Source organism: Terrapene carolina, unplaced genomic scaffold (assembly GCF_002925995.2).
Source record: "Terrapene carolina triunguis isolate 2854851 unplaced genomic scaffold, T_m_triunguis-2.0 Scaffold66, whole genome shotgun sequence".
Lineage (NCBI taxonomy): Eukaryota > Metazoa > Chordata > Testudines > Emydidae > Terrapene > Terrapene triunguis.
Genome location: NW_020664417.1, coordinates 90619165 through 90647007, shown reverse-complemented (window position 1 = coordinate 90647007; position 27843 = coordinate 90619165). Strand labels below are relative to the sequence as shown.

General features: G+C 46.9%; 1 protein-coding gene across 3 annotated transcripts in view; it reads left to right on the top strand.

The window, feature by feature from the left end:
- REEP1 (receptor accessory protein 1) overlaps positions 1-27843 on the top strand; it is a 96534-nt gene that overhangs the window by 62773 nt on the left and 5918 nt on the right. Inside the window, exons 7-8 of one of the 3 annotated variants that reach the window (XM_024212679.3) lie at positions 8571-8606; positions 25461-25612. The exons of 1 other annotated variant lie outside the window; for it this stretch is intronic. In XM_024212679.3, the coding sequence (XP_024068447.2) occupies positions 8571-8606; positions 25461-25612 (188 nt within the window). Of the gene's footprint in view, positions 1-8570; positions 8607-25439; positions 25613-27843 lie in introns of those variants that run through there. One more of the 3 variants, XM_024212682.2, reaches the window with a different exon arrangement.

The window sequence follows — 27843 nt, the reverse complement described above, 5'->3', positions numbered from 1 at the left end:
GAAGCATGAGTTTCTACAGCTTGAACTAATGCAGTGGCTCTCAACCTTTCCAGACTACCGTACCAGTTTCAGGAGTCTGATGTGTCTTGCATACCACAAGTTACACCTCACTTAAAAACGATTTGCTTACAAAATCAGAGCTAAAGATACAAAAGTGTCACAGCACACTGTTACTGAAAAATTTCTTACTTTCTTATTTTCTAATTATATGGTAAAAGTGAATCAATTGGAATATAAATATTGTACTTATATTTCAGCGTATAGAGCAGTATAAACAAGTCATTGTCTGTATGAAATTGTAGTTTGTACTAACTTTGCTAGTGCTTTTTATGTAGCATGTTGTAAAACTAGGCAAATATCTAGGTAAGTTGATGTACCCCCTGGAAGACCTCTGAGTACCCCAAGGGGTACCTGTATTAATTAATGGAGATATCCTATCTCCTAGAACTGGAAGGGACCTTGAAAGGTCATCGAGTCCAGCCCCCTGCCTTCACTAGCAGGACCAAGTACTGATTTTGCCCCAGATCCCTAAGTGGCCCCCTCAAGGATTGAACTCTCAACCCTGGGTTTAGCAGGCCAATGCTCAAACCACTGAGCTATCCCTCCTCCCTGGTTGAGAACCACTGTTCTAAGGGGTCAGGCTCTGGGGCCGGAGACTGCAGCAGATTCTTATCCTCTGCAGGGCAGCACAGAGCAGGAAGTATGATGCACATAGACAATATAATCCTGCCGCAAGATTGTGTCGATCAGGACAAACATGCCGAGCTGACAGCTCTCATGTACCAGTGGAGTCCAGTGACTGCTGAATGTGGGTGGGTGAAATTGACACTCAGGGTCCATTTATCGTAAGGAGTAAAGAGCGTAGGGTAAAATCTTCAAAAGTACTTGTGACTTGCGCACAAGTCCCATTTTCAAAAGTAACTCAGGAGCTTAAGTCTCATTGAAAGTCAATGGGACTTAGGCTCCTAATTTTCTTTTGAAGATGGGACTTACGCCTCTCTGTCACCTAATTTTGAAAATTGTACCCATGACATGCTGTGTATCTAGTGTGAATTAGGTACACCAGTGCCTACCCTGACTGTCCTCTGAATCACCACGGAAATGTACAGTAGATATTATGACAGTCATATTTTAAGATACTGCACTATAGACAAAGACAACTCATAAATAAACCCCCTATCAATGTATGTGTAAGGATAGATGCCAAGATTTGAAAGCTATTTATGAAGGATGTCCCGTAAGTGTGGATGGAGGGAGAGGAATAGAAGCAATTGCCTCTGAAATGTATTTGCTTAGATTCAGCTTCTAGGAGGACAAAGCAGAAAAGCAGCACAAATTTTGCTTTGTCAGAAAAGTGTGGAGGTCAGAAGAGGGAGAGATTTCATTATAAAGATTTTTGCAAGTTCAGGTGTGAAAAGCTTTGTAGGCCCAGATCCAAAATGTGTGGCTTGAGCCATCTCTGCAGATAAATTAATCTGCAAGCTTGTTAGATAGTGGATTGTCCCAGACAATGTTTTCCAGAATTCTTCTATATCATCCTGAGGCCAAAACTCCTGTAACTCCCTGCTTGATTCTGGGGAGAGGTAAGGTTCTTGAGAGGATAGGTTCTCCTGGAAAGCAGCAGGTTTATCAGCCTTTGGAGGCTGGTCAGTGAAGTGGAAAGTAGAGTTGTTTGAAATCTAGCAATTTCAATTTCTGTTGGGGTCTGTGTAAACGTTTGCTGGGTTTCAGATTTATGTGAATTTGCACCTTCTCTCCTCCCACCCCCCAAGGTTTGCTTTGAGTACTGGGATCTACCGGTAATGTCTGCTCCTTGGTTACCACCATCATCTTTGAGCACCTTACAAATTCTTAAGATTATAAATCGCAAGGATCTCTGGTGATGTTTTTTCCATCCCCCCATTTGTAAGGGTTTGTCTATACACAAGCCTACACCAAAATAATAAAATTGCTTTTAATTCACACTTCTGTTATTCCAGGGCAAGTTTGTGTGTGAACACACTTGGCTCCAATTTGTGTGTCATATTTTGATTGATTAATTAACAGGACACACTCAATCTGAAATAAGAGGGTTCACAACAACAAAATAGGACATTCTTAATCCAAAATAAGCGATCACATGCAGACTTCCACCAAAATAACCAGTAAACCTGCTTTAGATATATGTTTGATTTGGTGGGTAGACCAGCCCTTGTGTTTTGTTCTAAAGAGAGTGACACTGGGCTCAAATGAACTCAAACTCACTCAACATTGCTGATTTTGGCCTGGTTTCACACTGACGCCACACATTGACCTCGGGTCTTCCAAAGCTGGGCCCTGGATAACTGAACTGTTCATGAACCGTTCAGCAAAGCTGGGCTGAGTTCAGAGTTCCTCGCAAAAATCAAGGATGCAGGTGATTTGGTGTTTTGTAATGAAATTTGTAAACAGTGTATGTGTGCAAGTGAGAGGGAGAGAGAGATTTGCCAGTCAGGTGGTACCATGTCTGGCGAGCCATGGACAGGGGTAAGCAGCTGGACTTCCCACCCTACTGCAAACAGAGTGCACTCACACTAGATACAGTCCAAACTGCCCTCGTTCCTGGAGTTTGCCTTCCAAATTAACAACAAAACACAGATATATCTACCTCAAACATTTACTGTACATCTTTTTATACTGCTGGGTTAGAGCTAAGAGGACTCAGCTGCTCTGACATCAGCAGGAATCAGCAAAAGTATCTCTGCCTCTGTGCACAGTACTTGACAGGGTGACTCAGCTGAAAGGCTTTGCATTCCTGTAAAGGGTCTGAGAACCTGCCAGACAGTTACAGTGACAGCAGTAGCTAGATTACAGGGGACAGGCAAATCTCCTACAGCTTCAAGAGGATTTACAGAAATCCTGGCCCATGCTAACATATTGTAACAACCGGGACTCGGTATTGCAAGCCTTCTGTAAGTGGAACTCCTGCTTCGTGAAGAGAGTTATTCCAGCCTGGCGTGCAGTACTGGGTCCTGCGTTTGCAACAGAGGAAATCTAGTTGTTCAGGCACAAGCCTAGGACTTAAGAGACCTGGGTTCAAGTTCTTGCTCCACCACAAACTTCCTGTGTGACCTTGGATAAGTCACATACCCCACATCCTCAAAGGGATTTAAGTGCCTTATCTGGGCCTTAGTGTCTGTGCCTCAGTGCATCTGTCAAATGGGGATAGTAGCATTTCCCAGAGGTGTTGTGAAGACAAATGTTAAAGATTGCAAGGTGCTCAGATACTATGGTAAATACCTTAGCTAGGTTCTGATGTGCATTTTACTTCAGTGATTGAAATTAATAAAATATGCAATTAACTTCCCCCAGAAGTTCCCCTTTGGGATCAGTTCCAGTTGTTGGAGAGAGTTTCTGGAGGAGAGTGTGTTGTTCCTGAACCGCTTTCTCTGTTGCTAGTAATAACATTCCATCTTGTCTCAAAGTCCATGGCCCATCCAAATTTCTGTTTTGCACGTGGGAGGAAAATTCTCTCTTGAGAAAGCCATGTGTTAGTGTCACAGAGTGCTCTACTCACCACTGTAGCGCCTCCTTCTGGCTGCATCCAGCAATTAGCTCTGCCTGGCCATCAGCCCTTCCTGCAGTTGCACTCCATTGCTCTCTCTCGGGACTCAAATGCTCCCGCTTTGTGGAGCGCCCATGGAAAAAAAAAATAGTGAGCACCCACCAGCCACCTAACAATCAGCTGGTCAGTGGGCCCCCACCAATCAGCATCTCCCCTCCCCCCAGCACTTCCTGCCCACCACCAATCAGCTGTTCGGTGGCAGGCGGGAGGCACTGGGGGATGCAAAGGAGCATGGGTGGGAAGAGGCAGAGCAAGGGCATGGCACACTTGGGGGAGGGGGCAGGAAGAGGCAGGGTGGGAGCAGAGCCTCAGGGGATGGACAGGAAGAAGCACAGCAAGGGTGGGGCCTTGGGGTAGGGTCTCAGAGCAGGGGTGGAGCACCCCCAGGAAAAGCTGAAAGTCAGCACCTGTGGTCCTAGGCAGTCCTGAAGTCCACTGCCCTGGCTAAGTGATTCCCTCAGTGACTGGGATGAATTTCCCGACAGTTTTCAAGATCACTGCCCCAGTTGTACCACTCACTCATTCAGTGGCTGGTAGGGGAACCCAGGCCTACCCCCTACATTGGGTTCCAGTCCAGGGGTCCTATCTCCTGCAGCTGAGGTCTGTACTACCCAAACCTTCCTGCCTCCCCCGCACTACTTACCTTGCCTATCCCAGGCTTGTATTCACCACTGTCGCTAAACCCCCATCTCCTAGGTCAGCTAGACAAACCCTTCCTTTTTGGTTCAAACCCCTTTCCCTCCCATATCCCAGAGAGAGTTCCTAGAGCCCACTTTCTGCCACCAGCTCCCTGGTTTTATAGACACCCCTCCTGTTGCTCCACAGGTGAGCTTTCTGCTTCCCTTAATTAGGGCTCTCCTCTCCCTGTAAATATCCCCCAGCTTGCGGCCTAATAGGTTAATTGGCCCACCTGGCCTACGTTATCCCCTTCTAGCAAGTGTGGGGAACACACCCCATCATGGTTAGTCTTTCTAAAACCTTTACCTTGTTTCCTCCACTTAGCACCATCTGCCTTTTGCCTACATTACTCGTGGATCAACAGGCAATTGATTTAAACCAGCTCTATGTTGTTTCAGTGATGAGGTGGCTGCTAAACAATTTTCTGCAGTTTAATAGTAATACAAATGGCTCCATGCATCACTAAGGCACTGAGGGCCCAATCCCATAGATGCCTAGGGTGTGTCTACACTGCACTCAAATGCCTAAGGCTGGCCTGTGTCAGCTGACTCAGGCTCAGGCTATGGGGCTGTAAAATTGCAGTGTAGACGTTTGGGCTCGGGCTGGAGCTTGTACTCTGGGACCCCGTGGGAGGGGAGAATGTCTACACTGCAATCTAAGCCCAGGGTTAGTAGAATTCGAGTTAACAGACCCTGGGTTTGTTACCTCATTTGTAACCCCAGGTTAGGAATTGTTGAAACCTGGGTCCTAGCCTGGGGCTCCAGTGTCTGTGATGCGTTATGCGGGCTCAAGTCCAACCACTCATATCCCAGACTTCCCAGTGCGCTCACAAAACATGGCCACTTTAGCCCTTTGTTCGTGGTGCAGTGTGGGAAAACTTGACTGTCCATCAAACTTGACAGTCCAGAGGACAAAGAAAGTTGGTCCATGGCACCATGGGATACTTTTGGCAGCTCCCAAAGCATGAGTCTAGCGAGGCTGCATCTACACTGCAAAGAAAATAGGGCTTAAACCCTGGGTCCCAGCTTGACTGAGGTTCAGACCCTCCACCCCGATAGGTCCTGGACTGGGTCTGAGCCCTGGGTTAGCACGATTTGTGTGTAGATTGAAGGGAGATTGGCTTTAGCCTGAGTCTGAACCCTGGGCTTACGTTGCAGTGTAGACATACACTTAGGTTTGGTCTACATCTAAAACTTAGGTTGACCTAGCTGCATCGCTTGGAGCCAGTGGCACTGTAACACTTTTTACAGTGGGGGTGCTGAAAGCCAGTGGTCCCCAAAATTTTTACCTCGCACATCCTCTTACCCCTGTCCGTGCCCCCTCTTCCCAGAGCTTGGGCCAGGACTAGCTGTGGCTTGCGGGTGAGAGGGGACGTGGACGGGGGTAAGAGGGCTGAGGCTGGGACCACAGCTGGGGGTGGGTCCTGCAGCTGGGACCCCGGGTGCGGGGCCAGGAGCAGAGCCCTAGGTGTGAGACTGGTGGCAGCCAGGACCCCAGGCGCGGGGCTAGGAGTGGAGCCCCGGGCGTGAAGCCGGCAGCTCCAGGACTAGGCTGATGGAAGATTTCTTCCATAGATCTTGCTACTGCCTCTCAATGGGGTAAATTTCCTGCAGTGATGGAAACCCCCCTTCCTTCGCTGTGGTAAGCGTCTACACTACAGCCCTGTAACCGTGTAGCTGCAGCTGTGCCATTGTAGCACTTGTAGTGTAGACACAGCCTTAGGGCTAGACTCTCCCAGCCACTCGGGGCAATAAGGGAGATTACAGCCTCCCTTGCTCGCCTGGTTGGCCCTGCTCTGATTGTGACTGGCTGTGGGGAGGGATAATTCACCCAAGCAGGGGGGTTTCCCCTGATACTCCCCACCATAGAGAGGGGTGGGGCCTGAGAGGAGGTCTGACTCCATCCCCCTTCCCCTCTCGTTGGCCAGAGTAGGTGGCTGGATGCACAGGGGGAATTAAGCTGCTCCATGAAAATGGGTGGTGGGGCCGAGAGCCACAGCCCGTTATCTGCTCTCCTTCTGGCACAGCACAGCTACATGTGACGTTGCCCGCAGACAGTCATGTGACAGTCTAGCCCCTAGGCTGGGGAGTAACTGTGTTCCAGGGCGAAGGTCCCATTGAAGTCATGACACGTATCTGCCTATGTGAGTACATTTATTCCTGGGTGTATCCTTTGTCAGCCTCTTGCCCCAATAAAAAGAGGCATGTCGGGGTTGGTCTGGGAGCACGGCAGAGCTCATGACCGGACCTCTTTGGCAGGAGAGACCTAGCACCAGCAATGTAAGTTAGAGCAGGATTCTTTCTGTTCTAACTTTGTGCTGGGGCCAGGTGGCCCTGAACTGGGACGATGCAGCCGGCTCCCTGAGGCTGCCACTGCTCTACAAAGTGGAGAATCAGGGCCAGACTGGGGTTTTCTTGTAACTTCTCAAACTAAGGATTTGCAGAGCAGACTCCAAGTGCATGACAAATTGGTCATTCGGGTGTTCCTAAACTTCGGTGCATCTACTAACCACAACGACTCTGGGAGTGAATATATGATGGGGGGGGGGGGGCAAAATATGTCTATTACATAAACTAAGATACATATTGGGAAAATAACCCCCCTTGAAAAGATTATCTGTAAGTGAGATCCGAACTGCTGTCCTTCACTCTTCCTGCTATGTCTTTTTCAGACAGCAGCATGGTGAGTTAAGCAGAGCCTTAGGAATTGAGCTTAGGGCTTGGTTCTGATCTAATCTATCTATCGCATAGAGTTTCATCCTGCCCCCCTTCACCGTAGTACCTGACTGCCTTCTGTGTAAAATCAATAGCAAGTCCCTAGCAGACTTCATGGGTGTCTCTGGCACTTCTCTTTCACACTGGTTTTACACTGACATTGACTTGAGTGGAGTGACTCCTGATTTGTGCTGGTCTGAAACAAGAATCAGGCCCTCAGTGATCAGATGGCTCAATGCAGGGGTGGCCAACCTGTGGCTCCAGAGCCGCATGCATAGGGTGACCAGACAGCAAGTGTGAAAAATCGGGACGGGGGTGGGGGGGTAATAGGAGCCTATATGAGAAAAAGACCCAAAAATCGGGACTGTCCCTATAAAATCGGGACATCTGGTCACCCTATGCATGCAGCTCTTCAGAAGTTAATATGCAGCTCCTTGCATAGGCACCAACTCCAGGGCTGGAGCTACAGGCGCCAACTTTCCAGTGTGCCGGGTGTGTGTGTGTGCTCGCTGCTCAACCCCTGACTCTGCCACAGACCCTGCCCCTACTTCACCCCTTCCCCTAAGGCCCCCGATCCTTCCTGCCCCGTTCCCTGAGCCTGCCACGCCCTCGCTCCTCCCCCTTCCCCCAGAGCCTCCTGCAGGATGGGGAAGGAGTGGGAGGCGCTGATCAGCAGGGCTGCTGGCAGGCGGGTGGAGCTGATGGGGGAGAGGCTGCTGATGTATTACTGTGGCTCTTTGGCAATGTACATAGGTAAATTCTGGCTCCTTCTCAGGCACAGGTTGGCCACCCCTGGCTCAATGGATCAAACCTTGCTTTCCAAAAGCCCTTTCCTCTTAGTGCCAATGTGTCTCTTCTCCATGTATAGGGATCAGTTGGGGGCATACATTGTAAGGACCAAACTGGGAGCAATTTCTCAGATGTTTTAAAAGACTTGCCTGCAGGCGAAGATCACAACTTGTGAGTTACCAGTGCCTTGGGACTGGAGGGTTCTATAGAACTCCCTGGACCATCTTCATCCCAAGTGTAACACCACTGAAGTACAGCCTGTTGTGTCCTTGCCAGATGGAGATTTTGACTCTCTGTTCATGTCTGATTTGTAGCGATAGTAATGACCATTCTGATGTAATGCTCAGAAGCTGGGTGAACGACTAAACCAATGCTTCCAACATAACTCCTCTGTAAATCTATTGAATTAAGTAGATCTGTATGGATGCAAACCCTACGTTATGGAACTGTGCGGTTATTCTCATATAACCTCCACATGCTGTGTGGAGCGTGGCTTATTCAGTCTTCCAGAGACTGCTACAGGCTTGTCAGAGGGCAGTGTTGTCTAGTGGTCTGAGCACAGGGCTGGGAGCCCAGAACTTCTGTACCTAACCCCCGCTCTACCACTCCCTAGCTGCAGTGGCCTTCAGTAAAGCATTTAACATCTCTGTGTCTGTCCCTGCACTGGTAAATGGAGACGGTAACACTTATCTACCTCACAAGACTGAGTCGTGATTGTACAGAGTTTGGGAAGAAAAGTCAAGCGCTTTCTAAGTGTTATTGTTGATGCAGCACGGATGATTCTTAACGTTAAGCTCCTCTTTCAGTTTGCTCATGTTGTTCGGTGTGCCGAATCCTCAGAGGTGAGTGCTGGATTCCACGCATCCCTTGTGAGCACGGCTGCGTTCGCCTGCGATGTCTTGCAATTCTTATTCTTGCTCCCTGGGGTTCCTAACAAAGAGGACAAATGAATAAGGCTGGGGCAACAATGAATGAGTTTGTAACTGTGAAAAATGAGACTCGGGGCTGCGCTATGTGTGTTTCGTTGCTAACCATGCATTGCCGTGAGCTCTTCCTTTCAACTTACTGACCCGCATTACAAAGGCTGTGGAGTGCTTTGACTTCAGCCCTGTGGATATTGGGGAGTTTTGTGCCACTGTTGCTACACTAGTGCAAATCCCCGGCATAGATCCATTGTGCCGATGTAAGACAGGGCTTGCTTTGCTGTGACTAAGCGAGAGTAAATTACCAGGGTACATCACACCAGTCCCAGCCTCATGTTGCACTGTTGCTAGGGGTTTGCACAGATGTCACTACATAGATGCATTTACACCAGTACAAATTTCTCTAAAGTAGGCCTGGTCTATACCTAAAACTGGGGTCGACCTCGCTACATCGCTCAGGGCTGTGAAAAATGTCACATCTGTGTGACATTGTTAAGCTGATCTAAATTCTGGTTTAGACACTGCTAGGTCAATGGAAGAATGCCAACCTAGCTACCACCTCTCAGGTCATGTCTACACTACAAACTTTTGCCGACACAAGTGACGTTGGCATAAAGCCACTGCAGTTATTTTAATCCTTGTGCGCATGCAAACTTTGCTTCTTGCGTCAGCGCTGCGTGTACTCAGTAGGGGTGTTTCTGTCAATGCACAATGTGGTGCACCATGGTTAGGTATCCCCAGAGTGCAACTTCCCGCCATCCAGCTCACTGACTTTTGGGGACGTTTTGGCAAAGGGTGGGGCAGAAATGAGTTGCTCAGGGCTAAGTGGGACTGCAGGGTCAAGTTCCTATCCTGTAGTGCCATCTTTATCCCCTAATTTTTGCACCTATTTTGAAAATACCATGAACCTGCGTGGGACCTGTCGCTGTCCCCCGTCTCTGGCAGAAGCAAGGAGTCTGCAGAGCTTTGCACAGTGATCATGAACATTGCAAGCACAGGATGCACGATCCTCCAGTATTTGCAGAACCACAAGAAGCGCCGTGGGCAACATGATGATTTCCTAGAGGTCAGACTGCTGTGGGATGTGGCGAGAACCAATTCAAGGTTGGTGGTGGTGGTCACGGAGCAGCTGGAAATGGCAGCGCGCCACTTCTGGGCCTGAGAAATGAGCACTGACTGGTGGGCTCACATTGGAATGCAGGCTTGGGATGATGAGCAGTGGCTACAGAACTTACGGATGCACAAGGCCACATTCCTGGATCTCCAGCACAGGGACACCAGAATGAGAGCTGCACTGACAGTGGAGAAGCGAGTGGCGATTGCACTGCGGAAACTTGCAACACTGGATTGCTACCAGTGGGAAATCATTTTGGGGTTAGAAAATGCACTGTGGGGGCTGTTGTCATGCAAATGTGCAGGGCCATTAATCGTCTCCTGCTATGCAGGACTGTGACTGTAGGCAATGTGCAGGGTATAATGAATGAATTTGCAGCAATGGGGTTCCTGAACTGCAGTGGAGCGATAAACAGCATGCATATCCCTATTTGGCACCAGACCACCTTGCCACAGAGTACATCAACAGAAATGGCTACGTTTCTGTGGTTATGCAAGTGCTGGTGGATCGCCAGAGACGTTTCACCGACATCAGTGTTGGCTGGTCAGGAAAGGGGCATGACGCTCATGTCTTAAGAACACAGGACTGTTCAGAACACTAAAAGCAGGGATATTCTTTCCCGACCGGCAGAATCCCATTGGTGATGTTGAAATGCCAAAAGTGATCCAACCAAGCCCTTACTCCCGTACACAGGCCACCTTGACAGCACCAAGGAAAGATTCAACTAGTGGCCCAGCTGGTGCAGAATGACAGTTGAATGCGCTTTTGGTAGATTGAAGCAAAGGGGGAAAAGTTGCTGCCGGGGTGGAGAGCAGAGATGGAGCAGCAGTCTGCGGAGTATGAACAGCCAGACACAAGGGCTATCAGGAAAGCTCAATGCAGAGTTGTATGGCTCAGGGAGGCTTTGAAAGAGCATTTTAATATAGTGAGCCACCGTGACGTGTTGTGGTGCACTGCGCTCTACCTGGCCCTGCAGTTTGAGGGCCTGTTAGGCATTGTGTGGTGCTTGGTGCACATCTATGGATATAACACTTTCAATGCACCTATTAATTTTGTGATGCTTGCTGCACATTTATGATGATCACACTGTGTTTATCTCTGCTCCTCTGAGTTGTGTCGAAGTGTACAATCACAAGAGAGCGGGTGCTTTCCATATCACCAGCCATTCTGCAGCATATGTTGGGAACTAATAAAGGATGAATTATTTTCCAAATGAGAGTTTTATTGAATAACAAAAAACACTTCAAAAAAATTCTGTGCAAGTTAAAAGCAAACACATCAAAACCTTAACAAATGTATGGAACTGAGCTTAAAGAACATTCATGTCCATTATAGTTACATATACAGCAGTCGTGGCTGTCACAGGTCAGTGTATTTGAAGCTGTGCTTGTACTTAATGTTCCCCGGTGTGCAGTAGGGATGCGGCCCCTGATGCCACATGGAATGTTGATTGGGGTGTAGGGAGGGGCTGTGATGGAGCTCTCCATGGACTGCAAAGGGATTGTTGAACCTGTAGGTCCACAAGAGTCTGCAGCATCCGTGTTTGCTGTCAGAGAAGCCCCATTATATTCCAGTGCATCTCCTTCTCTGACTCCTGGCCCTTTCTCCTGTCCACTCTTTCCTTCTCCATATAGTCTGTAATATTCATCCTCCAGATCCTCTGGTCATGATCTGATGCAGCACTGGCTTGCAGGATCTCACTGAACATGTCATCCCGAGTCCTCCTCTTTCTCCTCTTTTTTGGGCTCAGGTGTTCCCTGGGTGCGGAGGGGGGACCCCGCAAGGCCTCAGTATCAGCAGCCACAGATAAAACACACAGAGGTACCATTGTCAGTATTGTCACAGCAGAAAGCAAAGTGAAGATTCAGAATTCCCGTCCCTGGCTCCCCTAAAGTTTTAAACCAGACACACTTATTGACACATCTACTTCAGAGGGCTTGTGCACGGCACCAATCACAGCCACAGATGACCCGTGCCTGGCGATAGTGCGGGGGCAGAGAGAGGGCAGCCGGCTTCAGCAGTGTTACTGAGCATCGCCAGTCTGTGTGAGCGTGCTCAGTACAAGCCAAACAGCCAGTCTTGGGTGGGGGGCACGTCACCCCTCATGCCCCCCCGTGTGTTGCCTCTGCTCACAGCACCGGCCCTGGTGAGTATGGCCTGCCAGGGTGAGGGAAATGAGGATGGAATTGCTTAGTTGCATGAAGCTATGAATATAGGGCAATGGCACTGAATATTGGCATCATTTTCTACTGGGGGTGATTTTAGCTGATATCTCACTCCTGAGGGTAACAAAGACACCGAGATCACAGCTGCTGGTGGTGTCCCAAAGCTGCCTGAGCCCATGTGCCACTAGCCTGTTTATTGAAATGGTGACTACCAACGTTATTGCTGACTGGCATGGCAAAGTGTCCTACCATGGAGGTAGTAATAAGGCAGCCATGCCTAGAAACCTTCAGGAGTGGATTGCAGAGTACCTCCATGAACGTTTCATCGAGGATTCAAGGGACATCCCTGTGTGCATAAACAAACTGCTCCACATGTGACCCCTGCCTGACTCGACAAGGGAATGAAAAGCAGATGACAACTCTACCTCTCTTTGTTGGAACACACCTCTTCCAGAATGAGTAAATTAATGAAAAGTCATTAGCTGTGTCCTGCTAAGTTGGGGACGCCATCACTGTAATGGGAAATAAATGTACACGCTTACCCAAGGTTCCTTCCCCAGCATCGGGCTCGCCTATGCTCGACTGGTGGGACTGACTAGACTACACTGGAGTCTCAAACAGGTCCTGGTTCATGGCATCGTTGGATTCCCTCAGTCACATGTCCCCCATGCTCCTTGTCCTCGCTGTTCACGCCAGGGGCTGTGTCTCGGGCTCCTTGGAGGTATCCACGGTAGTGTTGGGGGCTCAGCTGTAGCTGTGCCTCTGTAGCGGCGGGAGTGTAGACATGCCCTGTAGCTGGGGGTTTGGCTGTCAACGCTGTTTTCAGCACCGCATCAATTAGATCGGTTCCTGCCAGACCTAGGTCATATCCTTTTCCCTTGCTCTTTATCCTGGTGGGAGGGAAAGGTCCTTTGTTTTGAGTGGGCCATGAATGGAGGATTGGGCTGCAAGGGACATTACCTAAAGGTAAATAAAAATAAATCCTTGCTGTATTAGAACCTTGTAACCGGTACTTATAATCTCTCATAACTCAAGCCTGACCTCAGATGTACAGAACCTTCCTTCTTAAACTTGATTTTAAACATTAGCTTTGATAAAATTTTTTATTACTGATGGCACCTTAGGTAATGAGCAGTGAAAGGGGTTTTAAATGTATTCTTCACCCTTTGTACTTACTGTTTATTGTGCGCACTTCTGTCACCCTGGAAATGCAACAGCACAAAGATCAAAGGGTTGCAGTGCTCCCACACCCACTACAGCCATTCCTTTTCGCAGGGCCCACTCTCCTCACCCACCCAGCCTAAGGGCCTGATTCTCCATTGCTGACTTCTCTGATGCACTTGCAAAGAATGCTTTGCCTTTTAAAATGCTCTTTCGTTGAGCACAGCTTTGGTCATTCAGTGAACTGGTCCCTGAGTAAATTAGGTGAGTGTATTTTCTCAATTCTGCAAAAAGCAGGGAGAAAACCAACCCAGCTCTGTACAAGAGCTTGAGAGATGCTAAGTCTTTCTACGCTGTTATTTATCCTTGAGACAAGGTGGGTGAGGTAATAGCTTTTATTTGACCAACTTCTGTTGGTGGGAGAGACAAGCTTTCGAGCTTACACAGAGCTGCGTAGGCATGGGAAGTAAGGGTGTGGGCGATGCTGCAGCACCCCCAGGTTTTGTGCCTGGGGTCCCAGCCGCCGGCTCTGCGCCCTTGCCACCCAGGGTCTCGGCCACTAGCCCTGCGCCCCTGCCACCAGGGTTCCAGCCACCAGCCCTGCGCCCCTGCCGCCCGGGGTCCTGGCCACCGGCCCCGCTACTGCCTGGGGGCTCCACTGCCGGCCCCGGGTCCCGCTTAGCCGCCGGTCCTGCTCGGCCGCCGGCCCGCACCCGGGAGCTTGCTGCCGACCCGGGGTCCTGCTCAGCTGCAATGTCCCAGCCGCCAGCCCTGCATGCGGGGTCCCAGCTGCCGGGGCCCAGGGACTCTGCTGCCGGCCCCAGGGTCCCGCCCAGCCACCGGCCTCGCATGCGGGATCACGACCGCCTTACCCCTGTCCATGTCCCCCCCCTCCCAGAGCCACAGCCCTGCTCCCGGCCCCAGGTCTAGGGGGTGGGGAGTGGCACGGACAGGGGTAAGAGGGATGCAGCTCAGCACCCCCACTCCAAAAAGTGTCCCAGTGCCACTGCAGAACTGTTCTTCACGTCTGGGAAAGAATGTCCCAGCTAACTCCAAGACGGAACAGATTGTTTAGCTAACTCGTTAACACTTATTTCAAAGAACCATTGAAGGTGAAGTGGCCTGTTAACACCCCTCCAGTCATCATGGGGACAGGAAGGGAGGGCAGGGAAGGGAGCTGGGAGGTTGTTAGTGGGTTACAGATTGTTGTAATAAACTATAAATCCGGGGTCTCTATTCAGTCCATGATACTTAGTGTCTAGCAAAGTTATGAATTTAGGCTCCCAGGTTCATCTTTTGAATGGGTTGTGCAGGTTTCCTTTGAAGATGAGAACTAATAGGTCCGACACAGAGTGATCGCTCTGTGAAAAGTGTTCACCCACAGGTGATAGGGTGTCTTTTGTCTTTTATCATTTTCCTCTGTGAGTTCATTGGAGAGCGTCGTGACTGTGGTTACACCCACATAGTTGCTATTGGGGCATTTAGTGCACTGGATGAGGCACACCACATGTTGTGATAGGCACATGTAGGGCACAGGATATGAAATGTGTATTGTGGGGGGTGTTGATCATTGTAGCACTGGAGAGATGTCTGCAAGTTTTGCATCTGTCCTGCTGGCAGGGTCTGGTGCCAGCTTGAGTTGGTGTGTGCTGGTCTGTGGGGAGTTTGCTTCTGAAAAAATGAGCTTGGAGAGGTTGGGGGGGGGTTGTTTGAAGTCCAGAAGAGGGGGTTTGGGAAAGGTTTCTTTCAGGATGGGATCCCCATCAAGTGTGGGTTGTAGTTGTTTGATGATATCCCATATGGGTTCCAGTGGGGGTGGTAGGTAACAACAAGGGGTGTGTGGTCGGAGGGAGTTTTATTTCTGTATTGAAGCAGGTTCTCTCTGGACCATGGGTCTTACACATGCCTATCACAACATGTGCTGTACCTCACCCAGTGCACTAAATGCCCAATAACAACTATGTGGGTGAAACCAGACAATCACTGCGCTCTTGAATGAACTCACACAGGAAAACGATAAAAGACAAACACACCACACCCCTGTGGGTGAAGACATTTCACAAAGAGATCACTCTGTATCTGACCTCTCGATCCTCATCCTCAAAGGAAACCTGCACAACACTTTGAAAAGACAAGCCTGGGAGCTTAAATTCATAAATTTGCTAGACACTAAAAATCATGGACTGAATAGAGACAATGGATTTATGGATTATTACAACAATCTGTAACCTATTAATAACCCCCCCGGCTGCCTTCCCCCCTCCACACCCTCCTTCCCCACTTTCTCTCCAATGACTGGAGGGACTGAATGGTCCCTTGAAATATGTGTTACGTACTTATGCTAAACAATCTGTTCCCTCTTGTATTTATCTGTGACACTCTGAGTACCTGTTCCAGACCTGAAGAGCTCTGTGTAAGTTCAAAAGTGTGTCTCTCTCACTGACAGAAGTTGGTCCAATGGAAGATATTAGCTCACCCACCTTGTCTCTCTAATGTCCTTGGACCGACAGGGCTACGATAACACTGCATACAACAATGGAAGTTATTTATCCTCATTTAGCACACACATTGTGTTCAGTGCTGTACAAGATGCAAGAATAAATATAGTCTCAGCCCCAAAGCGTTTATAGTTTAAAGAGGGAGACACACAAGGCTTGTCTACACTAGGAAAATTAGAAGCCACTTTGTAGCCATTATATAATAATCATTATATAATGCCTGCATCTGTAACTTTCACTCCATGCATCTGAAGAAGTGGGTTTTTATCCACGAAAGCTTATGCCCAAACAAATCTGTTAGTCTTTAAGATGCCACCAGACTCCTTGTTGTTTTTGTGGATACAGACTAGCACGGCTACCCCCTGATATTTGTAGCCATGGTGCAGCTGTAGCCATGAGAGCAATAGCATCAGTGCAAGTGCATGTAAGACTCCATTATTTTTCTCATGGAAACCTGCTCATTCATTCATTTAGTCATATAAATGTAGTGTCTCAGGGGCCAAGGTATGGACCAGGACTCCATTGTGCTAGGCGCTGCACAAACACAGAACAAAAAACATTCCCTGCCCCAAATGTAAAACCATTATTTTTATTGGAAAACACCATTGCAGGAACAATCTGCTGCTCTTGCTCCATGCGCAATGCTCCACGAGTGTCATTCACATCACACAACATTACTCAGGAAACCGATATTATTCTAATAATAAAAAAAACAGGAAAAAATACCATAAACCAGAACATTTATGGCAAAGTCCTATTCCCTTTGCTGCAGATGAGATTTTTGCCATTGGCATCAGTGGAGTAGAAGTTGGCATGCAGTTGGTTACCGGTGTCATGGAATGTAGTTTACCTTTTTTATTAATCTGCAACCCCTTGATTCCCTCAGAGACAGAATAAAGGGTGGGCTAAGCATGCACTGGAATCACTCCAGATAGCAGGTAGATCTGTCAGTATCAGACTACAGTGGAACCCTCTTATACTGAAGCTGTTTGTTTCACAGAACAGCTTAATTATGCATTTGTTCACGCTAACTGGCCTCACAATCTGCACATTGCAGGGTACTGATATAATTCAGGACATTCATCCTCCTTTTCTATGAACAGTTTCACTAACTCCAAGCCCACTGTAAATGAGTTCCACAATAGATATGAAAATGTGTCTTCTTGACAGTTCCTGTGTCAGCCTTTCTTACTCTGACTCAGTGGTATGTCTTTTCTGGCAAAGTTCCCGCCAGTGGCTTTTAAACAAGTCTTTGATTTACTTCTACTATATTAAGGCTCTGTTGAAAGATCAGGCTCTAACATCAGGGAACATTGATACCATGAAATCATAACTTGGTTCCATCCGGGGATCTTCAGAAAGGATTAAATTAATATCCCCAGTGATGCATGCTTGTTTGTAGGATGCTGGCTGTGTCTGGAAAATGCACAAACCCTGATGGGATATTAAACACGTTTTCTTGGAATTTGCACTTTTAAAAGAAAAGTTTTTTTTTTTTAATTGAATACTCTCAGCTCGACGAATCTTATCAGATACTTTTGCACTGATGCGCAATTTCAATTCTGGTAGCCAATAACTACATCTGAAAGAGATTTAATAAGCAGAACTGTGAGGAGCGCTGTTATGATAGCAAACGTGCTTTTGTTGAGGGACCCGTATCAGTAAAATACTGATCCAGAACTGGGAACAATGTAAGAAATGTTTAAAGATGTTAGTGACCAATGGGACTATTTGCCTGAGCAAGGGCTGGAGGGTTGTGCTCCCAAATGGATGACCAATACAAGAATGTGTTCCTTTAAAGCAACAGCGCAATTGTCACACGGGATCCCAGCCTTGGTTGGCAGACTCAGTTAGTCATGCACCACATGTTGCAGTGTAAAGCCAGCTCCTGGAGCTCTCCCAGTAAATACTGTTGGATGTTTTCCTGTGTGGCTGAATTTAGTCCCCACAAGGCAGGGAGACATGTCATGTACAACCAGTGGCAGGGTTCGCAGGATACAGCTGATCATGATCTTAAAGGCACATTCACCAAATTGTGCATTTTTAACCAATCATGTGCTAGTATGTTACAAATATGCCCAAATCCTTATTTTTAGCATGTTACAAATTACCCCTGAGATTACTGAAATGGAAAGAATTTTAAAAATCGAATTGACTTTTCACATGTATGCTGTTTGTTTGCATTTTTGAATTAGAACGATTAAATAGCTTCGTCAGTTTTACTTTTGTTCCTAGTCAGTTTCACTTATAGGTTCTCTGTCACCTGCAGAATGCAGGGCAATATTGATTTGGTTTCAAAAACTATTTACAGTGGAATTTAAAACCACAGAAAATTTCTACTGGTTGCAGGGTTGTTTTTTTCCCCTTTTGTTTGTTTTTAAACCTCTTGTTACAAAACCTAACTTTTGGGCCAAATTTGACAGGGATGCTATATAGTAACACAAACGTGAGTACTTTACCTTGCAATTACAACTCATGAGTTTCTCTAGGCTTTTAAAATATTTTAATACGTACCCTGCTTAATTCAGGGAACGGGAGGTTATGTATATAGAAAGTCAACATGTACGTCTGCTGCCCAAGCATTTTAACAATAGAGAGTTAAAACATGCATTTCAGTTTAATAAACTACAATTTAACCACTGATATTACAAACAGTGTTGAAGACACTCTGCAGAAGATTTCTGAGCTCTGAAACAATGTTCCATTTTTCCACAAATGTTTTCCCTAAAAATTTATTCTTTTCTTTTCTCTATGTGACTATTGTGGGACTCTGATGTAAGTGTTACAGATTTGCATGACTTTTCCTCTGAGATCTTTAGAATAGACTAACTTCCTTCTTGCACTTAACACCTTAATCATTTGTGGGATGTGTTTTCATTAACTGATGACTCCGTTAATGATGTGACTAGATACCCTCCTGGATCCCTTTGTTTTTATGATTGCTGTACAGTGTGTGGGGGTGGCTGTACTTGGCTTCTTGGTTTGGCAATGAAACAGTTGCTGTGAGACATGTGATTTGTCCAGTTACCTTCTGGAAATGAATACCTTTTGAATCTAATGCACGTAAAGGGATCGAGCTCCATAGTATGTGTTATGCTGCTTTCACTGACTCATTAACCAGTATGGAAGAAGTAGGATGAGTGACCCACAGCAAAGAAGATGAGATTTTGCTTTTGTGCGACCTTGTCTTGCATTATAGTAATACGATCTCTAACATGTGACTGATACAATATGTGACTCTGAACTATCCTATTCTCCTATGGGAATGTAATCAGTAAGGAGATCATGTCATTGGGCAAAATGAGTCCTTTGCTCATCCACCGATCACATATGGGACCAGGTTCTGATCTCTGCTGTACCAGTGTAAATCCAGTGAGATTACTCTGGATTTTCACCAGTGTAGAGGAGAACAGAGTCCTGTCCATAACAAAGCAATCGCTGAGCAAGTGCTCTGCTACCAAAGCTCCTTTGCTGCTGCATAATGGGTTTAGTCCTTTCTCAAGGAGGATTTACCAGCCTACATCAAATCATAGACATTAGACATGACCACGACCTATTAGGTCATGTTCTCCATCTCCTCGTCAGTAAGTACACAATTGTTCTCTGCTAGCTTAGGCCCGGACTCAGCAAAATACTTAAGCACGTACATAAGTGCTTTTTACAATCGGGGTTTTAGGCCCAAATCCTCAAGGATATTTAGGTGCCTAACTCCCACTGATTTCAGTAGGAGTTAGGTGCCTTAATACCTTTGAGGACCCAGGTCTTAGTTGCTTTGCCTGGTCTAATTTTAAATGTCTGAAGCATCGAGCCTCAGCGTGCTGCTGAATGTTGTTTCCCTCTGCGCGAATTAAAGCTCTCGCTTGCAAAAGCAGCCAGATACAGACTTGCCCTGGTGATCATCGCAGCCTGAGGGGAGACACCCCTGTATATGACGGGCTTATAGTTATTGTAATCATGGCAGCAGCCTCAGCTCTGGGAACTGAGCCATAGAATTCACCATGGAATGCTCCAGTCTCTCTCGAGTGCCAGGCGATGCTGCTTCCTAGAGCAATGCATGCACGTCTGCTTGGAGATGCGCAGGAGTAAATGCGACAGGCCAAGACCCATCCACACACATGTCGTTCAGGCTAAGGTGTGGCCCTAAGCATGTCTCAGAGCAGATGTGCTGGAATCGGTGAGGGAGGGGGAGGGATTTGGCTGGCCGCTGTTGCTCAGATACAGCCACCTACTGACCGGTCTGTGAAACACTTATAGTGGCCACACTGAAGGAGATTATAGGCTGTTCCTCCAGTGTCTACAGAAATGCTCTGTGCTAGAACAGCTGGTAGGGGAATGGGTGGTGATGACCTAAAATCCTGCACCAAAGCTTCAGATCATAATAAAACATTTTAGGAAGCACGAAAAGGTCACCCAGCCCCACGTGTCCTCCCTTTCAAAGAGCATGTCAGTCCCGATGTATTTCTATACCCCTCAATCTACTCCTTCTCCAGAAACAAATCAAGCTCTCTTGCACTCGTCAATATGCTCTTTGCCTCAGTATCTTTTCCCACAGCAATTATTATTCAGGCTAGTGCCCTTTGCATGAAGTACCAAGTTCCCTGTGTATTCTTAGTTTCTCCTACAACAGAAGCTGGTTTAGAGAATTTACCTCCATCGCCGTTATCCATTTCTCTTCTCCTTCTCCGGCACGGCCACAGAAACCACCCCCACAGCTGACACTAATTGACACTCTTGTTGGCAGCGCTTCTTCAGTAACAGCCCTGCTGTGGCATTAGTGTACGCTGTGCTGTGTTGGAGCACCACTGTAGAATACTGCTCTCCCCATCTGTGTTCGGAGGGGACCCCCCTGCACACAGATCTCCTCCGTGCTGCATTGCAGAGGGTGTGGGATCAGTCACCTCCATGGCACCCCCTATCCCTCCACTCTGGATTCCATGGAAGGTACTTCCTGGGTCCAAAACCCACAGAGTAGGGGGGGTTCAACAGTCATTGTCCCCCCCTCTGGAGTCCGAGTTGCTAGCACAACACAAGTGGCTAAAGTCTGGCAGGTTTTTGGTGGCTTCTGTGAAGTGAGTTGGAGGGTCTCAGTCCAATTCCTGGGGGACAAGTGCCCATCTAGCAAAATCACCATCATCGACAGAGTTTATTGTCAGTCGGCAAAAAGAGGTAAAGGACTAAAGAAGCTGGAGGCTGAACCGTCACACTTCTAGAGAGGGCTGCCTGCCGGGCAGGGTAAAGGCTCGCCCGCTGGTGGAGCACTGCAGCTGCTGCTCCGGGAGTACCAATCCTGGGGATAGGCTGTCCTCGGGCACTTGTGTACCAGCCCCAAATTCAAAAGAGAGAGAGACAGAGAAAATAGCAACAATGTGAGCCTAAGAAATTTGTGATTCGCTCAGAGATTGTCAGGGCTCTTGGTCCCTTCCCAGTGTCTCCTGTTGTCTGGGGAAATGCTGGCTTTAGGGATAAGGGGCTGAGCGCACTTGATCATGTGAAGTTTGCATGTTTCCAGGGGCGGCGGGTGAAGCTTCCTCTGGGAGCGGCTAGCCCCCTACTCCGCCTCTTCTGGCCACCGTCCCGCCTCTGAGGCCACGCACCCGCTCGCTGATCTCAGCCCCTCCGTGGCCCCGTCCAGGGTGGGATGGGGGGGCGGGGCTGAGAGCTCAGTCGGGGCCAGGGGAGGGGGGCTGAGAGCTCGCCCCGCCTGGGGTCGAGCTCTCAGCCTCGGCTGGGACCGCTGTGGAGCTCTGGGCCCTAAATGGAGCTCTGAGCCCTCCCCCATTCCGCCCCTTCCGCCTGCGGCCCCACCCATAGCCCCATCCCATTCTGCCCCTTCCCCCACAGCCTCACCCCCGTTCCCCCTCCGCTCCACCTCTTCCCCTCCAAGCCCCACCCCCTGCTCGGTCCATCCCCCACTCCCGCTGTGGCCCCGAGACCGGAAAAGCTCTGTGGCCCCGCCACATCCCCGGCCAGGGCCGAGCTCTCAGCCTCAGCTGGGACCCCGGCAAAGCGCTTGGTGCTAACTGGAGCTCTGAGCCTGGAGACTCCCCCATTCGACCCCTTCCACCCACGAAGGGGGTGCTCCAAGACAAAAGATTATAATTTCTTTGGGAGTGGGTAGAAACTGGGCTTGCTCACTCTGGGGAAATATTTTAACCGGTTCTAAAACTGGTTCAGTTAAACTGATTCTAAAAATGATTAGCGCCATAGTATAGACCTGGTTATAGGTGGTTTGAGGCAGCTTGACCTATTTTTACTGAACAGGAAACAATCAGACTGCTTTAAACTGCCTCATACTAGCTGTACACTATTGTTCTTAGACCAGTTTTAAACTCAGTTAGAATGTTTCCCCAGTATAGACGGGCTTAAGGACCAAAGCTTATCATTTCTTTGAAGTTAATGGGAATTTTGCTCAAGTAAGGCCTGCAGGATATTGTCCTTATGTGCTAGGCTGTTATATAATAAAAACTGAAAATTAGTTCCCAAAGCATAGCCAACCTTCTGTGATGACCCCGCAGCTACAGGAATTGCCTGTTTGCAGAGGCTTCCCTACGGCAAGGCTACAAACAAGTTCAGTAAAATGTGGGTTCCTCCTAATGCAAGGTTTGTTTAAGGCCCCAGCAGTGTAGGAGGAAGGATGGTCTTATGGCTAAAACAGACAATAGGGTGACAGGAGACATGGATTCTATCCCTAGTTCTATCACAGACTCACTGTGTGACGTGGGGCAAGTCCGTCCCTTCCCCTCCGTATACTTCAGTTTCCCCAGCTATAAAGTGAGAATATCCCCCTCTGAGAGGCTTTATTAATGTTTGTGTAACACCAACAGACCCCCATCATTGGGATTAAACCTGGGACCCCTGGAGCTAAATGCATGAACCTCTACTCCATGAGCTAAAAGCCATATGGTCCTTAGCTCAGGCTGTAGAGCAAACTCATTAATCTCTAAGTGGTCTCGGTGTCACTAGATGGGACAGAACACCACACCCAGGAGGTGTGTGGGGTGCATGTGCACAGGACTTTCAGATGGGAGATGTTATATATAGGTGGGCAAAATGTTATTTCTGTCTCGTTTGTAGTAGTCTAGCTCCCTACAGTCCTTACATTTCTTTGAAAGGAAGGCAGCACTTTAGAGATAGGTCAGCCACTATTCCACTGAACCAATCTCCATCCGGAAGACTACATTTCAAGTTCTTCATTGGTGATTTTGAGAACGATGTCACCATACAGGAAATAGCTGATTGGCTGACACTGTGGAATCATAGATATTTAATATTGCTACAGTCGTCCATATTTCTACTGGGGTGATGAAGATAGTTTGAACCATTACTGTACAGTAATGTGTTTTTTATTCTAATAAGGGCATCCACTTGAAGTGCTTCCCTTTAGAGATGGAGTGAACTTAAAACACAGCTGTAAACAGAGCCCGCATATAAATTGTGTTTTTGAGCAATTATGGTGGCTAAGTGATTAATACCAGTGTGGCATCTTGCATGTTCTATTAACAAAATGAAGTAAAACTGAGCTCTTCCTGAAAATATCATTTTCCAGGTGTCAGAAAAAAATGCTGTGCAATGAAAATGAAATGTACCCAGACTTATTTATAGTGTGATCTAGAGAATACTTAAGATTTTCCCACACTTTTTTTTAGAACTGTAATCATCTGTAAAACCTGAAATCAGCATTGTCCCTGGCCTCTCTGTTTTAACATTTTTCGACACGGCTTGACATTGCTGGGAAAATAGATGTTTACTGCACTTACTAAAAAACACTAGAGCCATATTCCGACCTAGCTATTGAGATGACAGATAAATTGATACAGGCAGCAGGATCTAATGGTTTAAGGATACTATGGTATGTAGAGAGGCAACTTGATCTCGTGGACTAAGATCATGACTCTCAGGAACTATTAGTTTATTTCAACAGGCAATGGCCAGAACTCTAGGATCTGAGCTATAAAAGAACCACCTCCACAAGAGTAATAGTCTACACTGGCACTTTACAGCACTGAAACTTGTAGCACTCAGGGGGGTGTTTTTTCACACCCCTGAGCGAGAAAGTTGCAGCGCTGTAAAGTGCCAGTGTAGACAAGCCCTTAGTCTCACCATCTGTGTAATAAGGGTCGTGTTAGAGCTGAGTGAATAATGGATTTTTTGGTTTGGGGTTTGATTCAAACTGGATCAATTTTTTGGGTCAAATTGCAGAACCTGAAAACTTTTTGTTTCTAATTGACTGAAACAATTTTGTTTTTTATTTTGTTTCAGGTTGACCATAATGTGTGTGGTTGACTCCAAATGAGGGATGGGGGGTGTTTGAGTTTTTGTTTAACTTCAGCCATTTTGGGTGTTTTTTTAAAAAATTGGCTAAATTTGAAATGGAAATGCTGTTTGGCATTGAAAAGTCGAAACAAAACATTTTGAAATAGTCCCAAATTCAACAAGTAGTTTTGAGGCGTGAAAAATGCATTTTTCTAAGGGGAAAGAAAGTGTCACAGCTCTAGTGGTAATACTTATGTAACGCACGGGGTGTCATGACAAATGATTAGTTGAGTACTTTGAAGACTTAAAATGCTAAGTATACTTATCAGGAATTTAAGGATCCTCTTATTATCGCATTTGTGCACTTATCATCAGTCTGAGAGGTAGAAATTGCTATTTTTATGCTGTTTTAGATGATTATAAAAAATCTTTAGTTTAACTGGACCTTGAGCCAGTGATTGTCATTAATATTTGTACAAGCAGCAAAAGCTTCCATGCCCAAGACAATTCAGAATGGAAAAGATATAAGCCATCATTTTCACTATAAAAGTACCATAGCAAATTGTCTGTAGAATGGTAGGAGGTTTAGTTGGAGCTAGGTACCATTTCATTGATTCATACTTTGTACTACCCATTAAAAATATCATATTTAACTGTTTGGATACACCATAGCAGCCTTGGACCACAATCTGCCAGTACTGCTAATGACTCGAACTGCCTCCATATAATAGCACTTATATAGCACTTAAAAAGTTCAAAATGCTGCACAGACATTAACTATTAAACAAACATTTTCAGTCTGCACACAGCGGGCCAAATTCAGTTACATCAGCGAGGTCTGATTGTAGTCAGAGTGGCTTTGGAAATCTCCCAGCATCCACTCCTTTCTGGAAGCAGTACCAGGAACTGTGGAATAGATGTCCTGAGGGCAATGCAACTGACCGGAGTTAGAAGAGCACTAAACATGGGGCAAAACTGTAGCAGTTCAGAACACAAGGCAGCCTGGCTAGGATGGGCATCTTGAACCATTACTGCTAGTGCAGCCATACTAATTCACCCAGGAATGGCTTGGTTCTGTAGTGTGAACACAACCAAAGTGGACAATGCAAGAGGAGATCTAAGTAATTCCTCAGGTTCAGTTACAAGTTTTTGTTTTTTTGTTTTTTGTTTTTTGTTTTTTTGCTGAGGTGAAAATGTTCCCTGGGTGTGTTTGTTCAGATCAATATGCTGCCAGAAAGGCTTTCCTAGAGTGATTAGCCGTTTCATTGATCTGTGATCCAAATATGATTACACCTAACTGCTTATGGAATCTACATAACATCAGATGGGCTGTTAAATTAGTCTAAATTCCATTTAAAAAGTCCAACACAACTTATAAACACACCAGAAGCTGGGGCCAGTTTGGTTTCTGACACCACAACCACTGTTACTAGAGTGTGACATATCAACTCCATTTCTATTACTCTCTGGAAGATGCTTGGCTTTGGGGTGGGATTAGTGAAATGAACAGCAGAAGCCAAGTCACCACTGACCTTCCTTATCCTTTGTTTTCACCATGTAGATTTTAAAATGCTGTTGTAAGTGGTTGAGGTAGACATGGATGATGCGTGTGAAAAGCCTCGTGAGGCAAACTGTGAAACAAAAGACTTAGTGTTCTCAGATGATGAAGAGCATGATTTATTGGATCACATGGTCAAGAACAGAAGGCTCAAAAAGAAGGAACAAGTTCTTGAGGTACTTCCATATTGGAAAAGGTGCTGCAACCTGCAAGGTTGCCTGGATTTCCAGAAGGACATCTCTCTTTGGAATGGAAACACTGTTTGAGGCCAACATTCTACTTTCAGTCTGGCAGGGTGGGTCTGGGCTTGGATATTCAGTGCTTCCTACAGGTGTGGAATATCCCTATGGGAGTTTAAGTTCCACACGTATAAGAACAAATCAGAGCTGCAAAATTAGGAGCTAGCTTTGAATTCTTCCAAAGTTTTGAGGTATTTGGATGTGAGGTTTTGGAGATATACAAACTCTCCATTTCACTTTGCATTTACTTAAGAGGAATTTTTATTGTCATATCTGAGGGGAAGACAGCTGGGGAGATGGGTCAGGACCAAAACTCTAGATCCAAACACCCCAAAACTTTGGGAGAATTCAGAGCCAGATCCATACATATTCAATATGGACCTAATCCAAAGGTCATTGATATTAATAGGTCTTTCCACTGATTTCATTACTTTGATGGGCTTTGACTCAGGCCCTATATTAGCAAGTATGCTTTAATTTGTAACAAGGACAGACAGACATATAAAGGATACAAGAGCATACATCGTGCTCTGCCAGAAAAGGTTTTAGCATCACTCATGTTCATAGGAAATACAGCCACAAGGCAGACAAGTCAAAGGAATAATACTTAAAAGATATCAGAGATGGCAGACATGAGGAAGCCTTCCAGATCTTTGGGGAAATGGAGGCAGCTGCTGTCTGCCCGGATATAGGTCCTAAGAAATCAAAGGTGGGAAAGCTCTGCCAATGGGTAAGTCAGAACAGTTACACTCTTAACTTGGCTCAAAGAGAGAGTATGAAAGGGGATATTGTTGGGTTAAAAATAATACTCGTTGCTCTAAAGTGTCCTTATCTATGGCTCTAATAATACCTGAGATCATTAACGGGGGAGGAATTTTGAAAATCTCAATGACTTCTCACCAGTTATGCTACATGTTAACTCCCTGAATTGCTGTCTGCCGGTCCTAGCCCTGGCCCTGCTGTGGGTGGCGAGGGAGAGAAGAGACCTGGACTTTTTGAAGTCTCCTTGCCTCTGGATGGTAGCTCCTCAGGCTAGGGTGCTGTCCCCTTTCTGATGCTACTATGAAGGGAAAGAGAGAAGGTGGCTGCTCACAGACAAAACTGTGAAGTGGGCCCCCAGCACAGAGCCCTGCCCTCCCCTCCCTACCCAAGAAGCATCCCAAAACTATGCAGCAATGATTTCTCTGTTGGCAGGGTAGCTCTGCTGCCCCAGTAGCAGCCCTCTCCAAAGCTACTGTGGGATCTACTCCTCTGATGCTCTATCTATTCCCTGGATGGCTCCTATTCCAGACATGGTGTCTATGCCTCTGGCAGCTCCATGCACAGTGCAGGATCCATGAAGGCCACAGGATTTATACCCAGGATAACCTTCTGCAGCTGCTCCAGAGGGATCCTCTCCAAGTTCTGCCCTTCTGGCTGGAAGCCTCAGTTCTGATATTTCTATCTCGGATTTATTTTCCATTAGGTCCGTAGTGCTCTTCAGGAATTCAGAGATGAAGAGATCATTGAGCATGGGCTTGTGGCACAGGCCTCGGACCTGGGTGACTTGGGTCCTAGTGCCAGCTCTGCCACAGACATCCTCTGACATTGGGCAAATCATCTGTCTAATCTAATGAACTCATCAGTGTAGTGTCTAAACAAAACCTCTTGTACCAGTTTCCTCATCAGTACAAATGGGATAATGGGCCCGCCCTACCTCACAGAAGGATTGAGAAGCTAAATTAAACAGTGTTCACAAAGTGTGGTATGAGCTTTGGTTGGAAGGTGCTATAGCAATATAAGCAATTCATAATAAAAAGATAATGGAATGGGTCCCACTGGATATTAGGTTTATGTTGTAGAGGCCTCAGATACTGGTCACTGCCAGAGGCAGGGTAATGGAATGGATGAACGAATAGGTTGATCCAGTATAATGCACCTCATGGTCTTTTCACCTCATTTAGCTGGACCCTCAGGGTTGTCCCAGGTCGGGATTGAGGTGGACTAGCAGAGTGCTTCTCCATACAGTGCCTGATCTCAGCCTCTCACTTTACAGAGCATGAACCTCTGGGCCCTCTTAGAAACCATCCCCAACTCATTTCCCCTGGCACCCAAAGCTCAGTTAAATCCAAGTCTGGGGTATAGGGAGGAGGGTAACAGCTAGTGCTAGAACCGATTGTAGTTTTTTC